General features: G+C 51.9%; 1 protein-coding gene across 1 annotated transcript in view; it reads right to left on the bottom strand.

Moving 5' to 3' along the window:
• Nucleotides 1-2,380: 2,380 nt before the first annotated feature.
• Nucleotides 2,381-22,314, bottom strand: part of ILF3 (interleukin enhancer binding factor 3) — a 40,788-nt gene continuing 20,854 nt past the window's right edge. Inside the window, exons 18-20 of the mRNA XM_075346515.1 lie at nucleotides 3,183-3,599; nucleotides 2,947-3,069; nucleotides 2,381-2,800 (exon numbers count right to left, since the gene is read on the bottom strand). Of these exons, the coding sequence (XP_075202630.1) occupies nucleotides 2,667-2,800; nucleotides 2,947-3,069; nucleotides 3,183-3,599 (674 nt within the window). The 3' untranslated portion in view covers nucleotides 2,381-2,666. The remainder of the gene's footprint in view (nucleotides 2,801-2,946; nucleotides 3,070-3,182; nucleotides 3,600-22,314) is intronic.

Raw genomic sequence — 22,314 nt, 5'->3', positions numbered from 1 at the left:
TACGTTTGGGAAACCTAAAATGAAATTTCTCCTGCTGAGAAGCTGACTCCTCAATCGGAAGGGGTGGAGGAGAAAGATCTAACACCTGATTGATGGACGCTATAAGGTCGTTTACTATGGCGTCCCCTTCAGGCGTATCAAGGTTGAGCGCGGCGTCAGGATCAGAGCCCTGATCTGCCGCATCCGCTTCATCTTCCAGAGAGTCCTCATGCTGAGGCCCTGAACAGTGAGATGAAGTCGAGGGAATCTCCCAGCGAGCCCGCTTAGTCGGTCTGGGACTGTGGTCCGTGTCTGAGTCCTCCCCGTGGGACCTATGAGTCGACCCAGGAGCACTTTGCTGCTCCGACCGAGGGGGGCATGGGGGCAATGAATCAACAGTGCCCGGGGCCTGTGTTACAGGTCTGGACTGCAAAGCTTCTAGTATCTTAGCAGACCATCTATCCATAGACTCAGAAAGTTTGTCAGCAAATACTGCAAACTCTGTCCCTGTCACCTGGACAGTGGGGGCCGGAGGTTCCACCTGGGCCGGGGGTCCCACCAGTGGCTGAGACTCCGGCTGAGTGAGTGTCACAGGGGCCGAGCATTGCACACAATGAGGGTAGGTGGAACCTGCAGGAAGCATTGCCGCACATGAGGTACAGGTTGCAAAGTAAGCCTGTGCTTTGGTACCCTTGCTTTTTGCGGACAACATGCTGTTTCTCCTCTTAGAGCAATCAGTGAGGGTATATAGCCAAACGCTAACAGTGTGGCCGTACAGAGTAAATGTATACAATATAAGCATATAAATATACACTTCGGCACCCAGGGGGACCAGCACCTAGTAACAGGTGCGGCTTACCGACCGCTCTCAGTGGTTGTGTGACCACCAGATCCCTGCCTGGGCCTCCCAGAGCTGTGGAGCTCAGTTGTCTCCCCTCTGAAGTTCTCCAGCGTCTAAAGTGCTGATAGTAATGGCTGCCAGCGTTCTGAGAGGAGGAGGGAGCCGTGGGCGTGCCTGTAAAAGTGCGGGAATCTGGTGCCCCACGGTGCTCAGTGAGGGGGGAGGAGGATACAAAGTATGCTCCTGCCCTCAGCGCTGACGTCCAGTGCAGCGTCCCGCCCTTACCCCTGACTGGCAGGCCCGGGGGCGGGAATATGCGGCACTAGGCCGCAAAAGCCGGGGACTTAAGTTATAAGCGCGGCCGGCAAACAAGCGCGGCCAGCGCGGTAGTCCCGGCGCACCAACACACCCAGCAGCTGCTGCAGTGTCCATTACACAGGCGCTCTATGCGCCGTCCCCAAGGGGACACAGAGTACCTCACAGTAGCAGGGCCTTGTCCCTGATGATACCCGGTCTCCTGTCCAGCAGATTTCCCCAGGGGCTGCGGAGGGAGCGCGGTCCCAGTGCCTGGTGACCGGTCAGGATCCCACTTCACCCAGAGCCCCTAAGGGATGGGGAAGGAAAACAGCATGTGGCTCCTGCCTATGTACCCGCAATGGGTACCTCAACCTTAACAGCACCGCCGACCCGAGTGGGGTGAGAAGGGAGCATGCTGGGGGCCCTGTATGGGCCCACTTTTCTTCCATCCGATATAGTCAGCAGCTGCTGCTGACTAAAATGTGGAGCTTGCGTGGATGTCAGCCTCCTTCCACAAAGCAATAAAACTGAGGAGCCCGTGATGCACGGGGGGTGTATAGGCAGAGGGGAGGGGTTTACACTTTTAAGTGTAATGCTTTGTGTGACCTCCGGAGGCATAAGCTATACACCCAATTGTCTGGGTCTCCCAATGGAGCGACAAAGAAACGGAAAGTGCCCTGGGCTGAAAGGGTTAAAGTGCACTTGTACCAATACCACCAGCTCTATTAAGATGATGCCTATTTGTTAAAATTCCCAGAGCATCACCCCAGCAACTTTTCTCCCCTTAGTGCCACCTCCCAGGTAGGTGGCAGACATCTGTTCATTCACATGATTTAGTGGGAGGTAAATCAGAAGCCCACAGGTCCATTGTAGGCACACAAGGTTGTGTACGAAACATCAGAACAGGCTCGGGTCATCTGCAGCACGCCTGTTCTTTCCTCTGACCCCGACATCTCCACTTACCACCTATAAAGGAGTGGACGCAAATAAGATACTGTAATGACCCAAGTATCATTATATTTCAATGGTGTGATGCCTTATGTCAATCCCTGTGCAGGTTTGTTTTATTTTTTTAATTTAAGGACCCTGGAGAGGCTCTGAAGGCCACTGCAAGAGTGATGTGACCAGAAGAGTCAATTACAGAAACGACAACTCCGTGTAGCATGAAACCTGCCGTGCCAGGAGCTGTGCGGCAGCAGAAAGCCACAAATAAATCCTGAGGAAGCGAATAGAGACAACCAGTAACTTGAAACTAGTTTAAAGTTGTTTTTTTTTGTTTTTATTTTAATTATGTGTCGGCTCACTCCAGATAACGCCTGAATGAAACGAGACATACCAAAAAACCCTCTTGGACACATCCCACAGTCTTAAAATAAAATCTTCACTTATAAAACAGAACCCGGAAAAAAAAAACAAAACTAAAAAAAAAAAAAAATATATGCAACATGAAGTTGAAAACACTAACTCATTAAAATACATAAAGCTTGTTAAGTCACTTCACAGAATTAGGGCTAGGGGGCTGTTTAAAGGGGGTGGAGGAGGAGAAAGTCTATCTGTACTGGTAATTCATGCTGTGATCTGCACCCCTGCCATAGCCTCCGCTGCCGCCTTGGGGTTGCTGGTAGGAGCCGGGAGCGCTGTAGTTCTGCCCAGGACCTTGATTGTAACCGGTCTGTGTGTATCCTAAGAAGAAAATGTAAAATTAGCAGAGACTGGACTGTTCCAAGAGCCATAATAACCATTTTTCCCTTTCTATCGCTGTAGCGTACAAGGGCAAGGTTAAGTGCAGACACTTGCTTAGGGCCATTTACATTGACAACTCCACATACCTTGGTATGAGGAATTGTTGGCACCACCGTAATTTGATCCTGTGTTGTAACCGCCGGTATTTTGAGGTGTGTAGGAACTGCCACCTCTACCACCACCACCGGTACCTTCTCCACCGGAATAACCTACAGGGGAGGAAAAAAAATATAAAAAAAAAGTGTAAGAAACCAACTCTACAGGTAAGAGACTTCTAAACTGTAGAGGGTTTCCTGCTGCTTCTGATGCCTGCTCCACATACCTGAAGACGCTCCACTGCTGTAGGAATTTGAGTATCCGGAATAAGAGCCGCCTCCTCCAGATCCCTGGGATGCCTGGTTGTAGCCACCTCCCTTTGGCTTGGGTGGCGTCCCGTAGCCTCCGTACTGGCTCTGGTTGTAGCCTTGCTGAGACTGTCCCTGGTGTGACTGGTAGCCCTGGTTGTAGGACTGCTTGGGCTGCTGCGGGGGCTGACTCTGCTGCTGTGGTGGCTGTTGGGGTGGTGGCTGCTGCTGTTGCTGCTGGACTGGAGGTTTCTTGGGCACAAAAGGTTTGGAGGGAGCGGGTGCAGAGTAACCACCACCTTCTTGGTAATAGGAGCTGTAGCCACCAGAACCAGCACCGCCGCCGCTGCTGCTGGTATTACTAGAGCCACCTCCTCCATTGCTGTAAAACTGGCCTGCAAAAGGGTTTTAAAAAAAAAAAAAAAAAATGGATCAATGCTTAGAAGAGCGACACTTGTGACACTACAACACAATATCCTCATTTCTCCTGACAGGCGTGCATAGTAGAGAAAAATATACTTACACAACACAGTGCCTACACTTTAATAGGCACCGATTCAGCCAAAGGTGGCACCTCCATATTGCTGCTGGGACTAGTCAGAAGCTAGCGCTCAAGGGAAGGATGACCGGAGGCAGAAGCATCTGATGGGTTCCCCAGAATTATACACGGCCATGGCCTAACTGCACATTAGTCTGTGGGGCGCACTGGCCACTCACCCTGGTGGCCATCTTTGTCCCACTATGACCCTTTAAAATTAGTACCCAACTCTTCCCACCTGAGCACACATGTAGAGCTGAAAAGTTTTGGTCCTCAAGTTTGCCATTTGCTTTTCCTACCTGCTGTCATTCTCCCGCAATGAAAGCTTTTGGCCTACGCTGGTGATTTTCACACTGGTCTTTATAAGGGAGCATAGGGGCGTCCGACGCTCTAAATTCAGCGTGAGCCTCCCGACGCCACACCAGAAATCTCATCTAGTCAGTGACTGGAGTAAGATTTGTCGTAGAGAACACCAGCTAATCATGAATTGGATGCCCCCCATTTCATGCCAAAAAGGTAATTTATTTTTTTTGCGCAAATTAGGATTGCACCAAATTTTTCAAGATGGGGGCCTTTATCTTTTATAGTGTAGAATTGGTTTCCATGGAGTCCACAGAATGTGTGCAAGTAGCTACATTCCAAGGGCGAGATTAAAAGGGAACCTGTCACCGGATATTTGCAATACCCAACGGTCGGTGCGGAGCAGACTGGTCGGATGGGTGTCTCAGTTCTCCAGGTCTGCTCCTTCTCTTTTGGCTATCTTTGTCCTCCTTCTGAAGCTTGTGTGGATGACGCGTTCTACGTCTACATTAGCCGACATTGAGGTCCTGTGCAGGCGCACTTTGATCTGCAAAGGTCAGGGCAGATCAAAGTGTGCCTGCGCAGGACCTCATTGTTGGCTCATGTAGATTACATAGAACGCATTATTCACACTACCTTCAGAAGGACAAAGATTGCCAAAAGAGGCGGCACGGGACCCAGAGAACAGACATCTGGCCAGTCCGCTCCGCACCGACCATTAGGTGAGTATTAGGAACATCCGGTGACAGGTTCCCTTTAAAACACTTCTACCTGTCAGCCCTCTCCTGCCCAATGATTTTGTGGAGGTCGCCTGAGCTATAGCTTGTTCAAACGTAATAAAAATATCTGTGTATATAAATAATCAAAATGTAGATGTAGTTGCATAATTATCTGTCTATGTAGCCATCGCATAGACCCATAATATAATTCTAAGCTGTATAGTCATGGAGTTAACCAAAGAATGAAGCCAGAATGTGAAGCTGCAAAAGTGTTACCAGTAGTGTTCACACAAAGAATGTACAAGAAACAAACTGCGCTGTGAGAAATTGAGTAAAAAGTACTCCCTGTTTAGCTTCAAGGCCGAAGTAGCTTTTCTGTATAATTGGGTGTCTTGCAATACACGAGTTCAGTTGATGACGTTGGCTCAAGAAGAACAGGTCTGTGTGTTCATTGTCTGATACATTGATATATCAGCACTGATATACAGCTAATACGGCACCGTCTCTGCATTCCCCGTATGAAGACTCCATTAGCAGTCTTAACCTAAACTCCTCCCTTGACAGTTTCTATACAGCAGTTCTCACCTCCCTCCTGCAACACCAGACCACAGTTTTCAGAGCAGGTCTAGTCACTGCATTGTTCCTGCGGTCTGGAGTCAATTTCAGAATACCTCTTCAAAAAACAAAAATTAAAGTGGTGGAAGGTTAATGCTATGTAACCAGAGAGCAGTGACCCTAATTTCAGTAATGTGTCACTTTCTGGACTGTTTATTTTGCAACACAAATCAGTGTTTTAATCAGATCACTACAGGTCAAGCTGCCTCGTGGTCCAACCGCACCCCCAACACTGACTGCCATCCAGAGAACAGTGTACCCCTGAAGACTTAGCAGGGCCAGCAGCATTGCAGAGTACTCTCCAATGCTTATCCTCTGCAGCACAGGGACACTGTCCAGACCCAGCAATCAGCTGCTAGAGAAGCAACTGGATAAATTCCTTTTGTCTGCCATTAACCTCTTAAGGCCCCTTTACACTGAGACTTTCAGCGATCCTAACCTGATAAGGATCGCTGGTAAGCTGCTAGGAGGTTGCTGGTGAGAGGTCACACAGTCAGATGCTCCAGCGATCCCACCAGCAACCTGACCTGGCAGGGATCGCTGGAGCATCGCTACACGGGTTGCTGGTGACCAGCCCCCAGCGACGCACTGAAGCGATGCTGCGCTTGGTAACTAAGGTAAATATTGGGTAACCAACCTGATATTTACCTTGGTTACCAGCGCACGCAGCTACACGTGCAGAGAGAAGGGAACAGCGCACACTGCTTAGGACTGGCTCCCTGCTCTCCTAGTTACAGCACACATTGGGTTAATTACCAGACGTGTGCTGTAGCTACACGTGCAAGGAGCAGAAGCCAGCACTGACAGTGAGCGGCGGAGGCTGGTAACGAAGGTAAATATCGGGTAACCAAGGACAGGGCTTCTTGGTTACCCGATGTTTACCGTGGTTACCAGTGTCCGCAGAAGCCGGCTCCTGCTGCCTGCACATTTAAGTCCCCTTTACATACTGAGGCTTTCTAGCGATCATGCTGCACAGCGGGAAACAAAGGACCAAAGAACGGTCCTGAACGATTTGCAGCGATCAGCAACTTCACAGCAGGGGCCAGGTCACTGATGTGTTTCACACACTGCAATGTCGCTGGGGAGGTCGCTATTACGTCACAAAACCGGTGACGTTACAGCGATGTCGTTTGCGATGTTGCATTGTGTAAAGCCACCTTTACAAGGCCCCTGCATTTAATTCCCACAATCAAAGTACAGGTGCATCTCAATAAGTTGGAATATCTGCAAAAAAGTTGACTTCAGGAATTCAATACAAAAGGGAAACAGTCATATACAGGGATCTATTCTTATATACACTATATAGTGATTATACACAGAGGGATCTACTTCACGTGCATTTCTGGTACTGTTGATTATGGCTTACAGCCAATGAAAGCCCAAGTCATCTCAGAAAGAAGGGAATTTTGTTACTTACCGTAAATTCCTTTTCTTCTAGCTCCTATTGGGAGACCCAGACGATTGGTGTATAGCACTGCCTCCGGAGGCCACACAAAGCAATTACACTAAAAAGTGTAAGGCCCCTCCCCTTCTGGCTATACACCCCCAGTGGGATCACTGGCTCACCAGTTTTAGTGCAAAAGCAAGAAGGAGGAAAGCCAATAACTGGTTTAAACAAATTCACTCCGAAGTAACGTCGGAGAACTGAAAACCATTCAACATGAACAACATGTGTACCCGAAAAACAACCAAAAATCCCGAAGGACAACAGGGCGGGTGCTGGGTCTCCCAATAGGAGCTAGAAGAAAAGGAATTTACGGTAAGTAACAAAATTCCCTTCTTCGGCGCTCCATTGGGAGACCCAGACGATTGGGACGTCCAAAAGCTGTCCCTGGGTGGGTAAAGAAATACCTCATGTTAGAGCTGCAAAGACAGCCCTCCCCTACGGGGAGGCAACTGCCGCCTGCAGGACTCTTCTACCTAAGCTGGCGTCCGCCGAAGCATAGGTATGCACCTGATAATGTTTGGTGAAAGTGTGCAGACTCGACCAGGTAGCTGCCTGGCACACCTGTTGAGCCGTAGCCTGGTGTCGTAATGCCCAGGACGCACCCACGGCTCTGGTAGAATGGGCCTTCAGCCCTGATGGAACCGGAAGCCCAGCAGAACGGTAGGCTTCAAGAATTGGTTCTTTGATCCATCGAGCCAGGGTGGCTTTGGAAGCCTGCGACCCTTTGCGCTTACCAGCGACAAGGACAAAGAGTGCATCCGAGCGGCGCAGGGGCGCCGTGCGGGAAATGTAGATTCTGAGTGCTCTCACCAGATCCAACAAATGTAAATCCTTTTCATACCGATGAACTGCATGCGGATAAAAGGAAGGCAAGGAGATATCCTGATTAAGATGAAAAGAGGATACCACCTTAGGGAGAAACTCCTGAATGGGGCGCAGCACTACCTTGTCCTGGTGGAACACCAGGAAAGGAGCCTTGGATGACAGCGCTGCTAGTTCGGACACTCTCCGAAGAGACGTGACCGCTACCAGAAAGGCCACTTTCTGTGAGAGTCGAGAAAGTGACACATCCCTCAGAGGCTCGAAGGGCGGCTTCTGGAGAGCAACAAGGACCTTGTTTAGATCCCACGGATCTAACAGCCGCCTGTACGGAGGAACGATATGACAAACCCCCTGCAGGAACGTGCGCACCTGAGAAAGTCGTGCTAGACGCTTCTGAAAAAACACGGATAGTGCCGAGACTTGCCCTTTAAGGGAGCCGAGCGACAAGCCCTTTTCCAACCCAGATTGCAGGAAGGAAAGAAAGACAGGTAACGCGAATGGCCAGGGAGATACTCCTTGTGCAGAGCACCAGGATAAGAAAATCTTCCACGTTCTGTGGTAGATCTTAGCAGAAGTGGACTTCCTAGCCTGTCTCATGGTGGCCACGACCCCTTGGGATAATCCTGAAGACGCTAGGATCCAGGACTCAATGGCCACACAGTCAGGTTCAGGGCCGCAGAATTCCGATGGAAAAACGGCCCTTGGGACAGTAAGTCTGGACGGTCTGGTAGTGCCCACGGTTGGCCGACCGTGAGATGCCACAGATCCGGGTACCACGACCTCCTCGGCCAGTCTGGGGCGACGAGTATGACGCGGCCGCAATCGGATCTGATCTTGCGTAACACTCTGGGCAAGAGTGCCAGAGGTGGAAACACATAAGGGAGCCGGAACTGCGACCAATCTTGCACTAAGGCGTCTGCCGCCAGAGCTCTTTGATCGCGAGACCGCGCTATGAAGGTCGGGACCTTGTTGTGCCGAGACGCCATTAGGTCGACGTCCGGCACCCCCCAGCGGCGGCAGATTTCCTGAAACACGTCCGGGTGAAGGGACCATTCCCCTGCGTCCATGCCCTGGCGACTGAGGAAGTCTGCTTCCCAGTTTTCTACGCCCGGGATGTGAACTGCTGATATGGTGGATGCTCTTTCCTCTACCCACATCAGAATCCGCCTGACTTCCCGGAAGGCTTGCCGACTGCGTGTCCCTCCTTGGTGGTTGATGTATGCCACCGCTGTGGAGTTGTCCGACTGAATTCGGATCTGCTTTCCTTCCAGCCACTGCTGGAAGGCTAATAGGGCAAGATACACTGCCCTGATCTCCAGAACATTGATCTGAAGGGTGGACTCCTGCTGAGTCCACGTCCCTTGAGCCCTGTGGTGGAGAAAAACTGCTCCCCACCCTGACAGACTCGCGTCTGTCGTGACCACTGCCCAGGATGGGGGCAGGAATGATCTTCCCTGCGATAATGAGGTGGGAAGAAGCCACCATAGCAGAGAATCCTTAGCCGTCTGAGAAAGGGAGACTTTCCTGTCTAGGGAAGTTGTCTTCCCGTCCCATTGGCGGAGAATGTCCCATTGAAGTGGACGCAGATGAAACTGCGCGAACGGGACTGCCTCCATTGCTGCCACCATCTTCCCTAGGAAGTGCATGAGGCGCCTTAAGGGGTGCGACTGACCCTGAAGGAGAGACTGCACCCCTGTCTGTTGAGACCGCTGCTTGTCCAGCGGAAGCTTCACTATCGCTGAGAGAGTATGAAACTCCATGCCAAGATACGTTAGTGATTGAGTCGGTGCCAGGTTTGACTTTGAAAAGTTGATGATCCACCCGAAAGTCTGGAGAGTCTCCAGCGCAACATTCAGGCTGTGTTGGCATGCCTCTTGAGAGGGTGCTTTGACAAGTAGATCGTCCAAGTAAGGGATCACCGAATGTCCCTGAGAATGCAAGACTGCTACCACTGCCGCCATGACCTTGGTGAAAACCCGTGGGGCTGTCGCCAGACCAAATGTCAGAGCTACGAACTGGAGATGGTCGTCTCCTATCACGAAACGTAGAAAACGTTGGTGCTCTGTAGCAATCGGCACGTGGAGATAAGCATCTTTGATGTCTATTGATGCAAGGAAATCTCCTTGAGACATTGAGGCAATGACAGAGCGGAGGGATTCCATCCGGAACCGCCTGGCGTTCACATGCTTGTTGAGCAGCTTTAGGTCCAGAACAGGACGGAACGAGCCGTCCTTTTTTGGAACCACGAAGAGATTGGAGTAAAAACCTTGCCCTTGTTCCTGCAGAGGAACAGGGATCACCACTCCTTCTGCTTTTAGTGAGCACACCGCCTGCAGAAGGGCATCTGCTCGGTCGGGATGTGGGGAGGTTCTGAAGAACCGAGGCGGAGGACGAGAACTGAATTCTATCCTGTACCTGTGAGACAAAATGTCTGCTACCCACCGGTCTTTGACCTGTGGCAGCCAAATGTCGCAAAAGCGGGAGAGCCTGCCACCGACCGAGGATGCGGAGGGCTGAGGCCGAAAGTCATGAGGCAGCCGCCTTGGAAGCGGTTCCTCCGGTTGCTTTCTTGGGGCGTGACTGAGCCCGCCAGGAATCTGAGCTCCTATGCTCCTTCTGAGTCCCTTTGGACGAGGAGAATTGGGTCTTGCTGGAGCCTCGAAAGGACCGAAACCTCGACTGCCACTTCCTCTGTTGAGGTTTGCTTGATCTGGGCTGGGGTAAGGAGGAGTCCTTACCCTTGGATTGCTTCATGATTTCAGCCAATTGTTCACCAAACAGTCTATCCACAGATAGCGGCAAGCTGGTTAAACATTTTTTGGAAGCAGAATCCGCTTTCCATTCCTTTAACCACAAGGCTCTGCGCAAAACCACAGAGTTGGCAGACGCCATTGAGGTACGGCTCGTAGAGTCCAGGACAGTGTTGATAGCGTAAGTCGCAAACGCAGACATTTGCGAGGTTAGGGACGCTACTCGCGGCACTGCTGGACATATGATAGAGTCCACCTGTGCCAGGCCAGCTGAAATAGCTTGGAGTGCCCACACGGCCGCGAATGCTGGAGCAAACGACGCGCCGATAGCTTCATAGACAGACTTTAACCAAAGGTCCATCTGTCTGTCATTGGCATCTTTAAGTGAAGCCCCATCTTCCACTGCAACTATGGATCTAGCCGCAAGCCTGGAGATTGGGGGGTCCACCTTTGGACACTGGGTCCAGCGTTTGACCACGTCAGGGGGAAAGGGATAACGTGTATCCTTAAGACGTTTGGAGAAACGCTTATCTGGATAAGCATGATGTTTCTGGACTGATTCTCTGAAGTCAGAGTGGTCCAGAAAAGTACTCAATTTACGCTTAGGATACCGGAAATGGAACTTCTCCTGCTGTGCAGCTGCCTCCTCTGCTGAAGGGGCTGGGGGAGAAATATCCAACAGTCTATTGATGGCCGCTATAAGGTCATTTACCATAGCGTCACCATCAGGGGTATCTAGATTAGATTAGATTCCTGATCACCCATCTCTGTCTCCTCATACAGAGCCTCGTTTCGCTGAGACCCTGACCAGTGTGATGACGGCGAGGGTCTTTCCCAGCGAGCCCGCTTAGGCTGCCTGGGACTGTCATCCGAGTCAGAGTCTTCAGCCTGTGATGCCTGGGACCCCCTTGAAGTACGGATTAGTTCCAACTGAGGGGGACCGGGGAGCATAGACACAGCAGTGTCCATGGTCTGAGAAACTGGCCTGGACTGCAAGGTTTCCAGGATTTTTGTCATAGTCACAGACATCTTATCAGCAAAAACTGCAAATTCTGTCCCCGTCACCGGGGCAGGGTTCACAGGCGTCTCTGCCTGGGCCACTACTACCATAGACTCTGGCTGCCGAAGTGGCACAGGGATTGAACATTGCACACAATGGGGGTCATTGGAACCTGCCGGTAGATTAGCCCCACATGCGGCACAAGCAGTGCATACCGCCTGTGCCTTGGCACCCTTGCGTTTTGCGGATGACATGTTGTTGTCTCCTCAGAGCAATGTAGGGTATAAGCCAAGAAGAGACCTTACAGTGCAATATAAATATATATGGTACAGGGAAAAAATGCACCAAAAAACACTGTGGCACTAGTGGGGCCAGCACTTATGTGCAGCTTACCGCCCGCATAAACGCGGGTGTGTGGTCGCCAGAGTCCCTTGTCTGAGTCCCCCAGAGCCTGTGTCCGTTCTCCAGCCAGACTGCATGCAGGAATGGCTGCCGGCGTCCTGTGGAGAGGGGCGGGCCCTGGGCGTGTTGAGACCAAGAGCGGGAAACTTGCGTCCCCACTGTGCCCAGTGAGAGGGCTGGAGTATGTAAATAAGACTCCAGCCCTCGGCGCTGGCTATAGAACAGCGTCTCTCCCTTTCCCTGATTGACAGGGTGGGGGCGGGAACGAAGCAGAGCTAGGCCGCAAAAGCCGGGGACTAGATTTATGAGCGCTGCCGCCGTAAAAGCGCGGGCAGCGCGAGTCCCCGGCGCACTACAAGTCCCAGCGGCGCCGCCGCTCCCGGAGCGGCCGGCGCAGTAGTTCCCAAGACATAAAATCACTCAGCTAAGCTGTAGTGACTCTAACCCGAGCGCGCAGCGCTAGTGCCCCCGGCGCACTAGCACACCCAGCAAGCCTGGAGTGTGCGTGGCCTGTCTGTGCGGGGACACAGAGTACCTGAACGTTGCAGGGCTTTGTCCCTGACTGTACTCAGCTCCTCCAGCAGGGTCTCTGGATGGAGCTCGGCCTCAGGGTTTGGGGGCCGGTAAGATCCCACTTCCACAGAGCCCCTCAGGGGGATGGGGAAGGAAAGCAGCATGTGGGCTCCAGCCTCCGTACCCGCAATGGGTACCTCAACCTTACAAACCGCAAGTGGGGTGAGAAGGGAGCATGCTGGGGGCCCTATATGGGCCCTCTTTTCTTCCATCCGATAGAGTCAGCAGCTACTGCTGACTAAACAGTGGAGCTATGCGTGGATGTCTGACCTCCTTCGCACAAAGCAGAAAACTGGTGAGCCAGTGATCCCACTGGGGGTGTATAGCCAGAAGGGGAGGGGCCTTACACTTTAGTGTAATGCTTTGTGTGGCCTCCGGAGGCAGTGCTATACACCCAATCGTCTGGGTCTCCCAATGGAGCGCCGAAGAAGGGAATTTTGTTTACTTACCGTAAATTCCTTTTCTTCTAGCTCCAATTGGGAGACCCAGACAGTGGGTGTATAGCTACTGCCCTCTGGAGGCCGCACAAAGAACTACACTTAAAAGTGTAAGGCCCCTCCCCTTCTGGCTATACACCCTCCCGTAGGAGTACAGATTCCTCAGTTTTAGTACCAAAGCAAGAAGGAGGAAAGCCAATAACAGTTTCAAAAACAAATTCAATCCGATAACACGATCGGAGAACTTAAGAAACAACATGAACAACATGTGCACCCGAAAAACGAAACCCTAAGAACAAATAGGGCGGGTGCTGGGTCTCCCAATTGGAGCTAGAAGAAAAGGAATTTATGGTAAGTAAACAAAATTCCCTTCTTTTTCGCTCCTAATTGGGAGACCCAGACAGTGGGACGTCCAAAAGCAGTCCCTGGGTGGGTAAAAAGATACCACATGAACGGGCTGTCAGACAGCCTCTTCCTACAGGTGGGCCACCGCCGCCTGAAGGACCTGTCTACCTAGGCTGGCATCTGCCGAAGCGTAGGTATGCACTTGATAGTGTTTGGTAAACGTGTGCAGACTCGACCAGGTAGCCGCTTGGCACACTTGCTGAGCCGTAGCCTGATGCCGCAATGCCCAGGACGCATCCACGGCTCTGGTAGAATGGGCCTTCAGTCCAGATGGAATCGGAAGCCCAGCAGAACGGTATGTGTGAAGAATTGGTTCCTTGATCCACCGCGCCAGGGTGGATTTGGAAGCTTGCGATCCCTTATGCTGACCAGCGACTAGGACAAAGAGCGCATCAGAACGGCGTAGAGCCGCCGTGCGAGAAATGTAAATCCTGAGTGCTCTCACCAGGTCCAACAGATGTAAACCCTTTTCAAATTGGTGAACTGGATGCGGACACAAAGATGGTAAAGTGATATCCTGATTGAGATGAAAGGAAGAAACCACCTTGGGAGAAAAACTCTGGAATTGGACGCAGTACTACCTTGTCTTGGTGAAACACCAGGAAGGGAGATTTGCAAGATAACGCCGCTAGCTCGGACACTCTTCGAAGAGACGTGACCGCCACAAGAAAAACTACCTTTTGTGAAAGCCGAGAAAGGGGAACCTCTTTCAAAGGCTCGAAAGGCGGCTTCTGGAGAGCAATGAGAACCTTGTTCAGATCCCAGGGTTCCAATGGCCGTCTGTAAGGAGGAACGATATGACAAACTCCTTGGAGAAACGTGCGTACTTTAGAAAGCTGTGCCAAGCGCTTCTGAAAGAATACGGATAGCGCGGAGACTTGACCCTTAAGAGAGCTAAGCGACAAACCTTTTTCCAACCCAGACTGCAGGAAGGAAAGAAAAATTGGCAATGCAAATGGCCAGGGAGAAAACCCTTGAGCCAAGCACCACGCTAAGAATATCTTCCACGTTCTGTGATAGATCTTAGCTGAGGATGGTTTTCTAGCCTGTCTCATTGTGGCAACAACTTCATGAGATAAACCTGAGGCCGCTAGGATCCAGGACTCAATGGCCACACAGTCAGGTTCAGGGCCGCAGAATTCAGATGGAAAAACGGCCCTTGAGACAGCAAATCTGGACGGTCTGGTAGTGTCCACGGTTGGCCTACCGTGAGATGCCACAGATCCGGGTACCACGACCTTCGTGGCCAATCTGGAGCGACGAGTATGGCTCGATGGCAGTCGGACCTGATTTTCCGGAGAACTCTGGGTAACAATGCTAGAGGTGGGAACACATAGGGGAGTCGGAATTGCGACCAATCCTGAACCAAGGCGTCTGCCGCCAGTGCTCGGTGATCGCGAGACCGTGCCATGAAAACTGGGACCTTGTTGTTGTGCCGTGACGCCATCAGATCGACGTCCGGCGTCCCCCAGCGGCAACAGATCTGCTGAAACACGTCCGGGTGAAGGGACCATTCTCCTGCGTCCATGCCCTGGCGACTGAGAAAGTCTGCTTCCCAGTTTTCCACGCCTGGGATGTGAACTGCGGATATGGTGGACGCTCTGCTTTCCACCCACGTCAAAATCCGTTGGACTTCTTGAAAAGCTTGGCGACTGCGTGTTCCCCCTTGGTGGTTGATGTACGCCACCGCCGTGGAATTGTCCGACTGAATCCGAATCTGCTTGCCTTCCAGCCATTGTTGGAAGGCTCGCAGGGCAAGATAGATTGCTCTGATTTCCAGAACATTGATCTGCAGGGTGGACTCTTCCAGAGTCCACATCCCCTGAGCCCTGTGGTGGAGATACACCGCTCCCCACCCTGATAGGCTCGCATCCGTCGTGACCACTGCCCAGGACGGGGGAAGGAACGACTTTCCCTGTGACAATGAGGTGGGGAGAAGCCACCAACGCAGAGAGTCCTTGGCAGTCTGAGAGAGGGAGACAGTCCTGTCGAGGGACGTCGATTTCCCGTCCCATTGGCGTAGAATGTCCCATTGTAGAGGGCGCAGATGAAACTGCGCGAACGGGACTGCCTCCATTGCTGCTACCATCTTTCCTAGGAAATGCATGAGGCGCCTCAGTGAGTGCGACTGGCTCTGAAGGAGAGATTGCACTCCAGTCCGTAGCGAGCACTGCTTGTCCAGTGGAAGCTTCACTATCGCTGAGAGAGTATGAAACTCCATGCCAAGATAAGTCAGAGATTGGGTCGGGGTTAGATGAGACTTTGGAAAGTTGATAATCCACCCGAAACTCTGGAGAGTGTCTAGTGCCACCTTCAGACTGTGTTGGCATGCCTCTTGAGAGGGTGCCTTTATAAGCAGGTCGTCTAGATACGGGATGACCGAGTGACCCTGCGAGTGCAGAACAGCTACTACTGCTGCCATGACCTTGGTGAAGACCCGGGGGGCTGTTGCCAGACCGAAAGGTAACGCTACGAACTGCAGGTGTTCGTCGTGTATGACGAAGCGTAGGAAACGCTGATGCTCTGGTGCGATCGGCACGTGGAGATACGCATCTTTGATATCTATTGATGCTAGAAAATCTCCTTGAGACATTGAGGCTATGACGGAGCGTAGGGATTCCATCCGGAACCTCCTGACTTTTACGTGTCTGTTGAGCAACTTTAGATCCAGGACGGGCCGATACGATCCGTCCTTTTTTGGGACCACAAACAGATTGGAGTAAAAACCGTGACCTTGTTCCTGAAGAGGGACGGAGGTCACCACTCCTTCCGCCTTTAGAGCGGCCACCGCCTGCAACAGAGCATCGGCTCGGTCTGGTGGTGGAGAAGTTCTGAAGAAACGAGTTGGCGGACGAGAACTGAACTCTATCCTGTACCCGTGAGACAGAATATCCCTCACCCAACGGTCTTTGACGTGTGACAGCCAGATGTCGCCAAAGTGGGAAAGCCTCCCACCGACCGCGGGTGTGGAATCGGAGACCGCAAGTCAGGAGGACGCCGTCTTGGCAACGGTTCCTCCGGCTGTCCTTTTTGGGCGTGACTGAGACCTCCAAGAATCTGAGCGTCTCTGGTCTTTTTGAGTCTTTTTTGACGAGGCGAATTGGGACCTGCCCGGTCCTCGAAAGGACCGATAACCAGACTGACCCTTCCTCTGTTGGGGTCTGTTTTGTCTGTGTTGCGGTAAGGATGAGTCCTTACCCTTGGAGTGTTTGATGATTTCATCCAAACGCTCTCCAAACAATCGGTCACGAGAAAAAGGCAAATTGGTTAAGCACTTCTTGGAATGAGAATCTGCTTTCCAATGTCTCAACCACAGGGCCCTACGCAAAACAACGGAGTTGGCTGACGCCACTGCCGTGCGGCTTGTAGCGTCAAGAACAGCATTAATCGCGTACGACGCGAATGCCGCCATTTGCGAGGTCAATGGTGCTACCTGCGGGGCAAATGCACGTGTGACGGAGTCAACTCGCGCAAGCCCGGCTGAGATAGCTTGGAGTGCCCATACGGCTGCAAAAGAAGGCGCTAATGACGCTCCAATCGCTTCATAGATGGATTTCAGCCAGAGCTCCATCTGCCTGTCAGTGGCATCTTTAAGTGCCGCTCCATCTTCAACTGCAACCAAGGATCTAGCTGCAAGCCTGGAAATTGGAGGATCCACTTTTGGACACTGGGTCCAACCCTTGACCACCTCAGGGGGAAAAGGATAGCGTGTATCTTTAAGCCGTTTAGGAAAACGCCTTTCAGGATAAGCGTGGGGTTTCTGGATTGCGTCTGTAAAGTCAGCGTGGTCCAGAAAAGTGCTTAAAGTACGCTTAGGGTATCTGAAATGGATTCTCTCGTGCTGCGAAGCTGACTCCTCCACAAGAGGAGCTGGTGGGGAAATATTTAACATCTTATTGATGTTAAATATAAGATCATTAACTATGGCGTCACCATCTGGTGTATCTAGATTGAGAGCGGTCCCAGGATCAGAATCCTGATCAGTTACGTCCGCCTCATCACCCATAGATTCATCTCGCTGGGATCCTGACCATTGAGATGAATGTGAAGGCCCGTCATAGCGAGCCCGCTTAGGCTGCCCGGGGCCATCGTCCGAGTCAGAGTCTTCACCCTGAGGTGTATATGCCCGTCCCGGAGCTTGGAGCTGAGGGGGACCAGGGGGCAATGATTGCACAGTGTCCGTGGCCTGAAGTACAGGCCTAGCTCGCAATGTGTCAAGAATTTGTGACATAGTGAGAGACATTCTGTCAGCAAAAGCTGCAAACTCAGTTCCTGTCACCTGGACAGCATTCACAGGTGGTACACCCTGGGTCACGTCCAGCAGAGGTCCCGACTGTGCAAGCGCCGCAGGGGCCGAGCACTGCACACAATGGGTCCGTGGAGCCTGCCGGTAGAAAAGTCTCACATGCGGTGCAGGAAGCATATAATGTCTGTGCCTTGGCACCCTTGCGTTTTACGGACGACATGCTGCTGGCTCTCTGCAATGTGAGAGAGTCTATAGCCAAAGGGCGACCAGCGCTATGCAATACAAAGTATTTGTAGAAACAAAATACTAAGAATACTACTGGCACAAGAGGGGGTGAGCCCTGAGGGCTGCTTACCGCCCGCTGAATAGCGGGTAAGAGGCTGCAGAATTCCTTGTCTGGGTCTCCCCGGCTCCCCTCTGCAGCTCAGCGTGTCAGCAGGAATGGCTGCCGGCGTCTGGAGAGGGGCGGTCCGTGGGAGTTCCCAAACAAAAGTGCGGGAAACAGTGTCCCCTCTGTGCCGATTGTGAGGGCTGGAGTATGTAAAAACGACTCCAGCCCTCAGCGCTGATGCACTGGCCAGCGTCCCGCCCCTCTCCTGACTGGCAGGTCTGGGGGCGGGAACGAACGGAAGCAGGCCGCAAAAGCCGGGGACTCGAGTTATCAGCGCGGCCGCCGTAAAAGCGCGGGCCGCGCTGAAGTCCCCGGCGCACCACAAGTGCCAGCCGCGCCGCAGTCCCAGCGGCCGGCATGACCGATTCCTAGACGTGGCCAGCGTCCCGCCCCTCTCCTGACTGGCAGGTCCGGGGGCGGGAACGAACGGAAGCAGGCCGCAAAAGCCGGGGACTCGAGTTATCAGCGCGGCCGCCGTAAAAGCGCGGGCCGCGCTGAAGTCCCCGGCGCACCACAAGTGCCAGCCGCGCCGCAGTCCCAGCGGCCGGCGCGACCGATTCCTAGAAGTGTGCCTGCTTCAGCGAAGCTGAATGAGGCCATGGCACAAGCGCCGTAGCGCTGATGTCCCCCGGCGCACTACAACACCCAGCATGCTGCGGTGTGAGCGCCAAATGCACGGGGACACAGAGTACCTTGAGGAAGCAGGGCCATGTCCCTGATGTACTCCGCTCCATCCAGCATCTTCTCCAGGGGCTGTAGATGGAGCACGGTCTCAGTGCCTGGAGACCAGTAAATCCCACTTCACCCAGAGCCCTGTAAAAAGGGATGGGGAAGGAATCAGCATGTGGGCTCCTGCCGCCGTACCCGCAATGGGTACCTCAACCTTACAAACACCTCCGACATACAGTGGGGTGAGAAGGGAGCATGCTGGGAGCCCTGTATGGGCCCTCTTTTCTTCCATCCGACATAGTCAGCAGCTGCTGCTGACTAAAAACAATGGAGCTATGCGTGCGTGTCTGACCTCCTTGCGCACAAAGCTAAAACTGAGGAATCTGTACTCCTACGGGAGGGTGTATAGCCAGAAGGGGAGGGGCCTTACACTTTTAAGTGTAGTTCTTTGTGCGGCCTCCAGAGGGCAGTAGCTATACACCCACTGTCTGGGTCTCCCAATTAGGAGCGAAAAAGAAATTAGAATTAGCACAAAAAACCTGCAAAGCGTTTAAAATGGTCCCTTTGTGTAGCCTACTGAACCAGACTATAATGGAGAACACTGCTGACTTGACAGATGTCCAGAAGGCAGTTATTGTCACACTCCACAAGGAGGGTAAGCCACAAAAGGTCACTGCTTAAGATGTTGGCTGTTCAGAGTGCTGTATCCAAGCATATCAATGGAACGTTGAGTGGAAGGAAAAAGTGTGGTAGAAAAAAAAAGTTCTAAAGCAACCAGGATAACCGCAGCCTTGATAGGATTGTCAAGAAAAGAGAATTCAAAAATTTGGTGGAGATTCACAAGGAGTGGACAATACTGGAGTCAGTTCAAGAGTCACCGCACAGACATATCCAGGACATAGGCTACAAGTGTCAGGCCGCTCATGACCAATAGACAACGCCAGAAGCGTCTTACCTGGGCCAAGAATAAGAACTGGGCTGTTCAGTGGTTCAAGGTGGTGTTTTCAGATGAAAGTAAATTTTGCATTTAATTTGGAAATCACGGTCCCAGAGTCTGGAGGAAGAGTGGAGAGGCCACAATCAAGCTGCCGAGGTCTAGTGTGAGGTCTCCACAATCAGTGATGGTTTGGTGAGCCATGTCATATCAAGGCATCACCTGTGCTAAATTAAGGAAATCCTGAAAACATGACCTGCTGGGGGTTGTGAGGACTGGAGTTTGGAAACCACTGCTTTAAAATGTTTCTCAGGGTATTTAGTCATGGTCCTCTAAAATTAACCAACTAAACAAAAGACCTCATGCAGAAGGGAAAACCTATACCCCAACGCTGCAGCTACTTTGCTGTGTAAGGGGCCGATTACAAACACTTCTACATGGCAGTCAGTGTGGAGAGGGCTGAGCTGCAGGAGCAGACAATGTTAAAGGCATTCATGAGTGAAAGTTTGTATTCTGTCTCAGCTCAGCTGTATACACCATGAAGATGAGCTCTATATTACACAGTAGCTGCAGAGATCACTATGGTTGCCTTTTCCTCCTGCAGGAGGCAGACTTGAGTACATGATCCAAAAGGGCTACCCCATATGCTCAACTGGGTGTTACAAATAACCAAACTTTACAAGCTAATCTCAAAAGAAAAAAAAATTTCACTCAGCCCTGCAGCCACTAACTCCATTACGTGGCCAGTGTCAGGCGCAAGTGGATGAAAGTCTTATTTAGATCTCACAAAACGCTTTAAACCTTTGCGCCACATGTAGAAAAGCAGCAGATCCAGGCCATCTTCAGATCTTGCTCCAGAACACACATTCCCCAAGGCAGCACACTGAGCATTTAACAAGAAGTCTCCATAGGAAAAACTAAAAGGATAGGACCTGCAGAGCATTCAGTAGCCATTTAGTCACTCCAGACCGGAAGCTGATCCATAACTTAAAAGGGAATTTTGTTTACTTACCGTAAATTCCTTTTCTTCTAGCTCTAATTGGGAGACCCAGACAATTGGGTGTATAGGCTATGCCTCCGGAGGCCGCACAAAGTATTACACTTAAGTGTTAAGCCCCTCCCCTTCTGCCTATACACCCCCCGTGCTCCCACGGGCTCCTCAGTTTTGGTGCAAAAGCAAGAAGGAGGAAAAAGAATTATAAACTGGTTTAAAGTAACTTCAATCCGAAGGAATATCGGAGAACTGAAACCATTCAACATGAACAACATGTGTACACAAAAAAACAGGGGCGGGTGCTGGGTCTCCCAATTAGAGCTAGAAGAAAAGGAATTTACGGTAAGTAAACAAAATTCCCTTCTTTGTCGCTCTATTGGGAGACCCAGACAATTGGGACGTCCAAAAGCAGTCCCTGGGTGGGTAAAATAATACCTCGTAAGAGCCGTAAAAACGGCCTCTTCCTACAGGTGGGCAACCGCCGCCTGAAGGACTCGTCTACCTAGGCTGGCATCCGCCGAAGCATAGGTATGCACCTGATAGTGCTTCGTGAAAGTGTGCAGGCTCGACCAGGTAGCCGCCTGACACACCTGCTGAGCCGTAGCCTGGTGCCTCAAAGCCCAGGACGCGCCCACGGCTCTGGTAGAATGGGCCTTCAGCCCTGAGGGAACCGGAAGCCCAGCCGAACGGTAAGCTTCGATAATTGGCTCCTTGATCCACCGAGCCAGGGTTGATTTGGAAGCCTGTGACCCTTTACGCTGGCCAGCGACAAGGACAAAGAGTGCATCCGAGCGGCGCCGTACGAGAAATGTAGAGTCTGAGTGCTCTCACCAGATCTAACAAGTGCAAATCCTTTTCACATTGGTGAACTGGATGAGGACAAAAAGAAGGTAAGGAGATATCCTGATTGAGATGAAAGGGGGATACCACCTTAGGGAGAAACTCCGGAACCGGACGCAGAACCACCTTGTCCTGGTGAAACACCAGGAAGGGGGCTTTGCATGACAGCGCTGCTAGCTCAGACACTCTCCGAAGTGATGTGACTGCCACTAAGAAGACCACCTTCTGCGAAAGGCGTGAAAGAGAAGTATCCCTCATTGGCTCGAAAGGTGGTTTCTGAAGAGCCGTTAGAACCCTGGGATCTGAACAGTGTGCTAACGGACGCTTGTAAGGAGGGACCATGTGGCAAACCCCCTGCAGGAACGTGCGTACCTGTGGAAGCCTGGCTAGACGCTTTTGAAAAAACAGAGCGCCGAGCCTGGTCCCTTAAGGGAGCCGAGAGACAAACCCTTTTCCATTCCGGATTGAAGGAAAGACAGAAAAGTGGGCAAGGCAAATGGCCAGGGAGTAAAACCCTGATCAGAGCACCAGGATAAGAAGATCCTCCACGTCCTGTGGTAGATCTTGGCGGACGTTGGTTTCCTGGCCTGTCTCATAGTGGCAATGACCTCTTGAGAACCCTGAAGACGCTAGGATCCAGGACTCAATGGCCACACAGTCAGGTTGAGGGCCGCAGAATTCAGATGGAAAAATGGCCCTTGAGACAGCAAGTCTGGTCGGTCTGGTAGTGCCCACGGTTGGCCCACCGTGAGATGCCACAGATCCGGGTACCACGACCTCCTCGGCCAGTCTGGAGCGACGAGGATGGCGCGGCGGCAGTCGGACCTGATCTTGCGTAACACTCTGGGCAGCAGTGCCAGAGGAGGGAATACATAAGGCAGTTGAAACTGCGACCAATCCTGAACTAATGAGTCTGCCAACAGAGCTCTGTGATCTTGAGAACGTGCCATGAATGCCGGGACCTTGTTGTTGTGCCGGGACGCCATTAGGTCGACGTCCGGCTTCCCCCAGCGGCAACAGATCTCTTG

The sequence above is a fragment of the Anomaloglossus baeobatrachus genome, chromosome 4 (assembly GCF_048569485.1).
Source record: "Anomaloglossus baeobatrachus isolate aAnoBae1 chromosome 4, aAnoBae1.hap1, whole genome shotgun sequence".
Taxonomy (NCBI): domain Eukaryota; kingdom Metazoa; phylum Chordata; class Amphibia; order Anura; family Aromobatidae; genus Anomaloglossus; species Anomaloglossus baeobatrachus.
The sequence above is the reverse complement of the archived record's forward strand: the minus strand, read 5'-3'. Positions and strand labels throughout refer to the sequence as shown.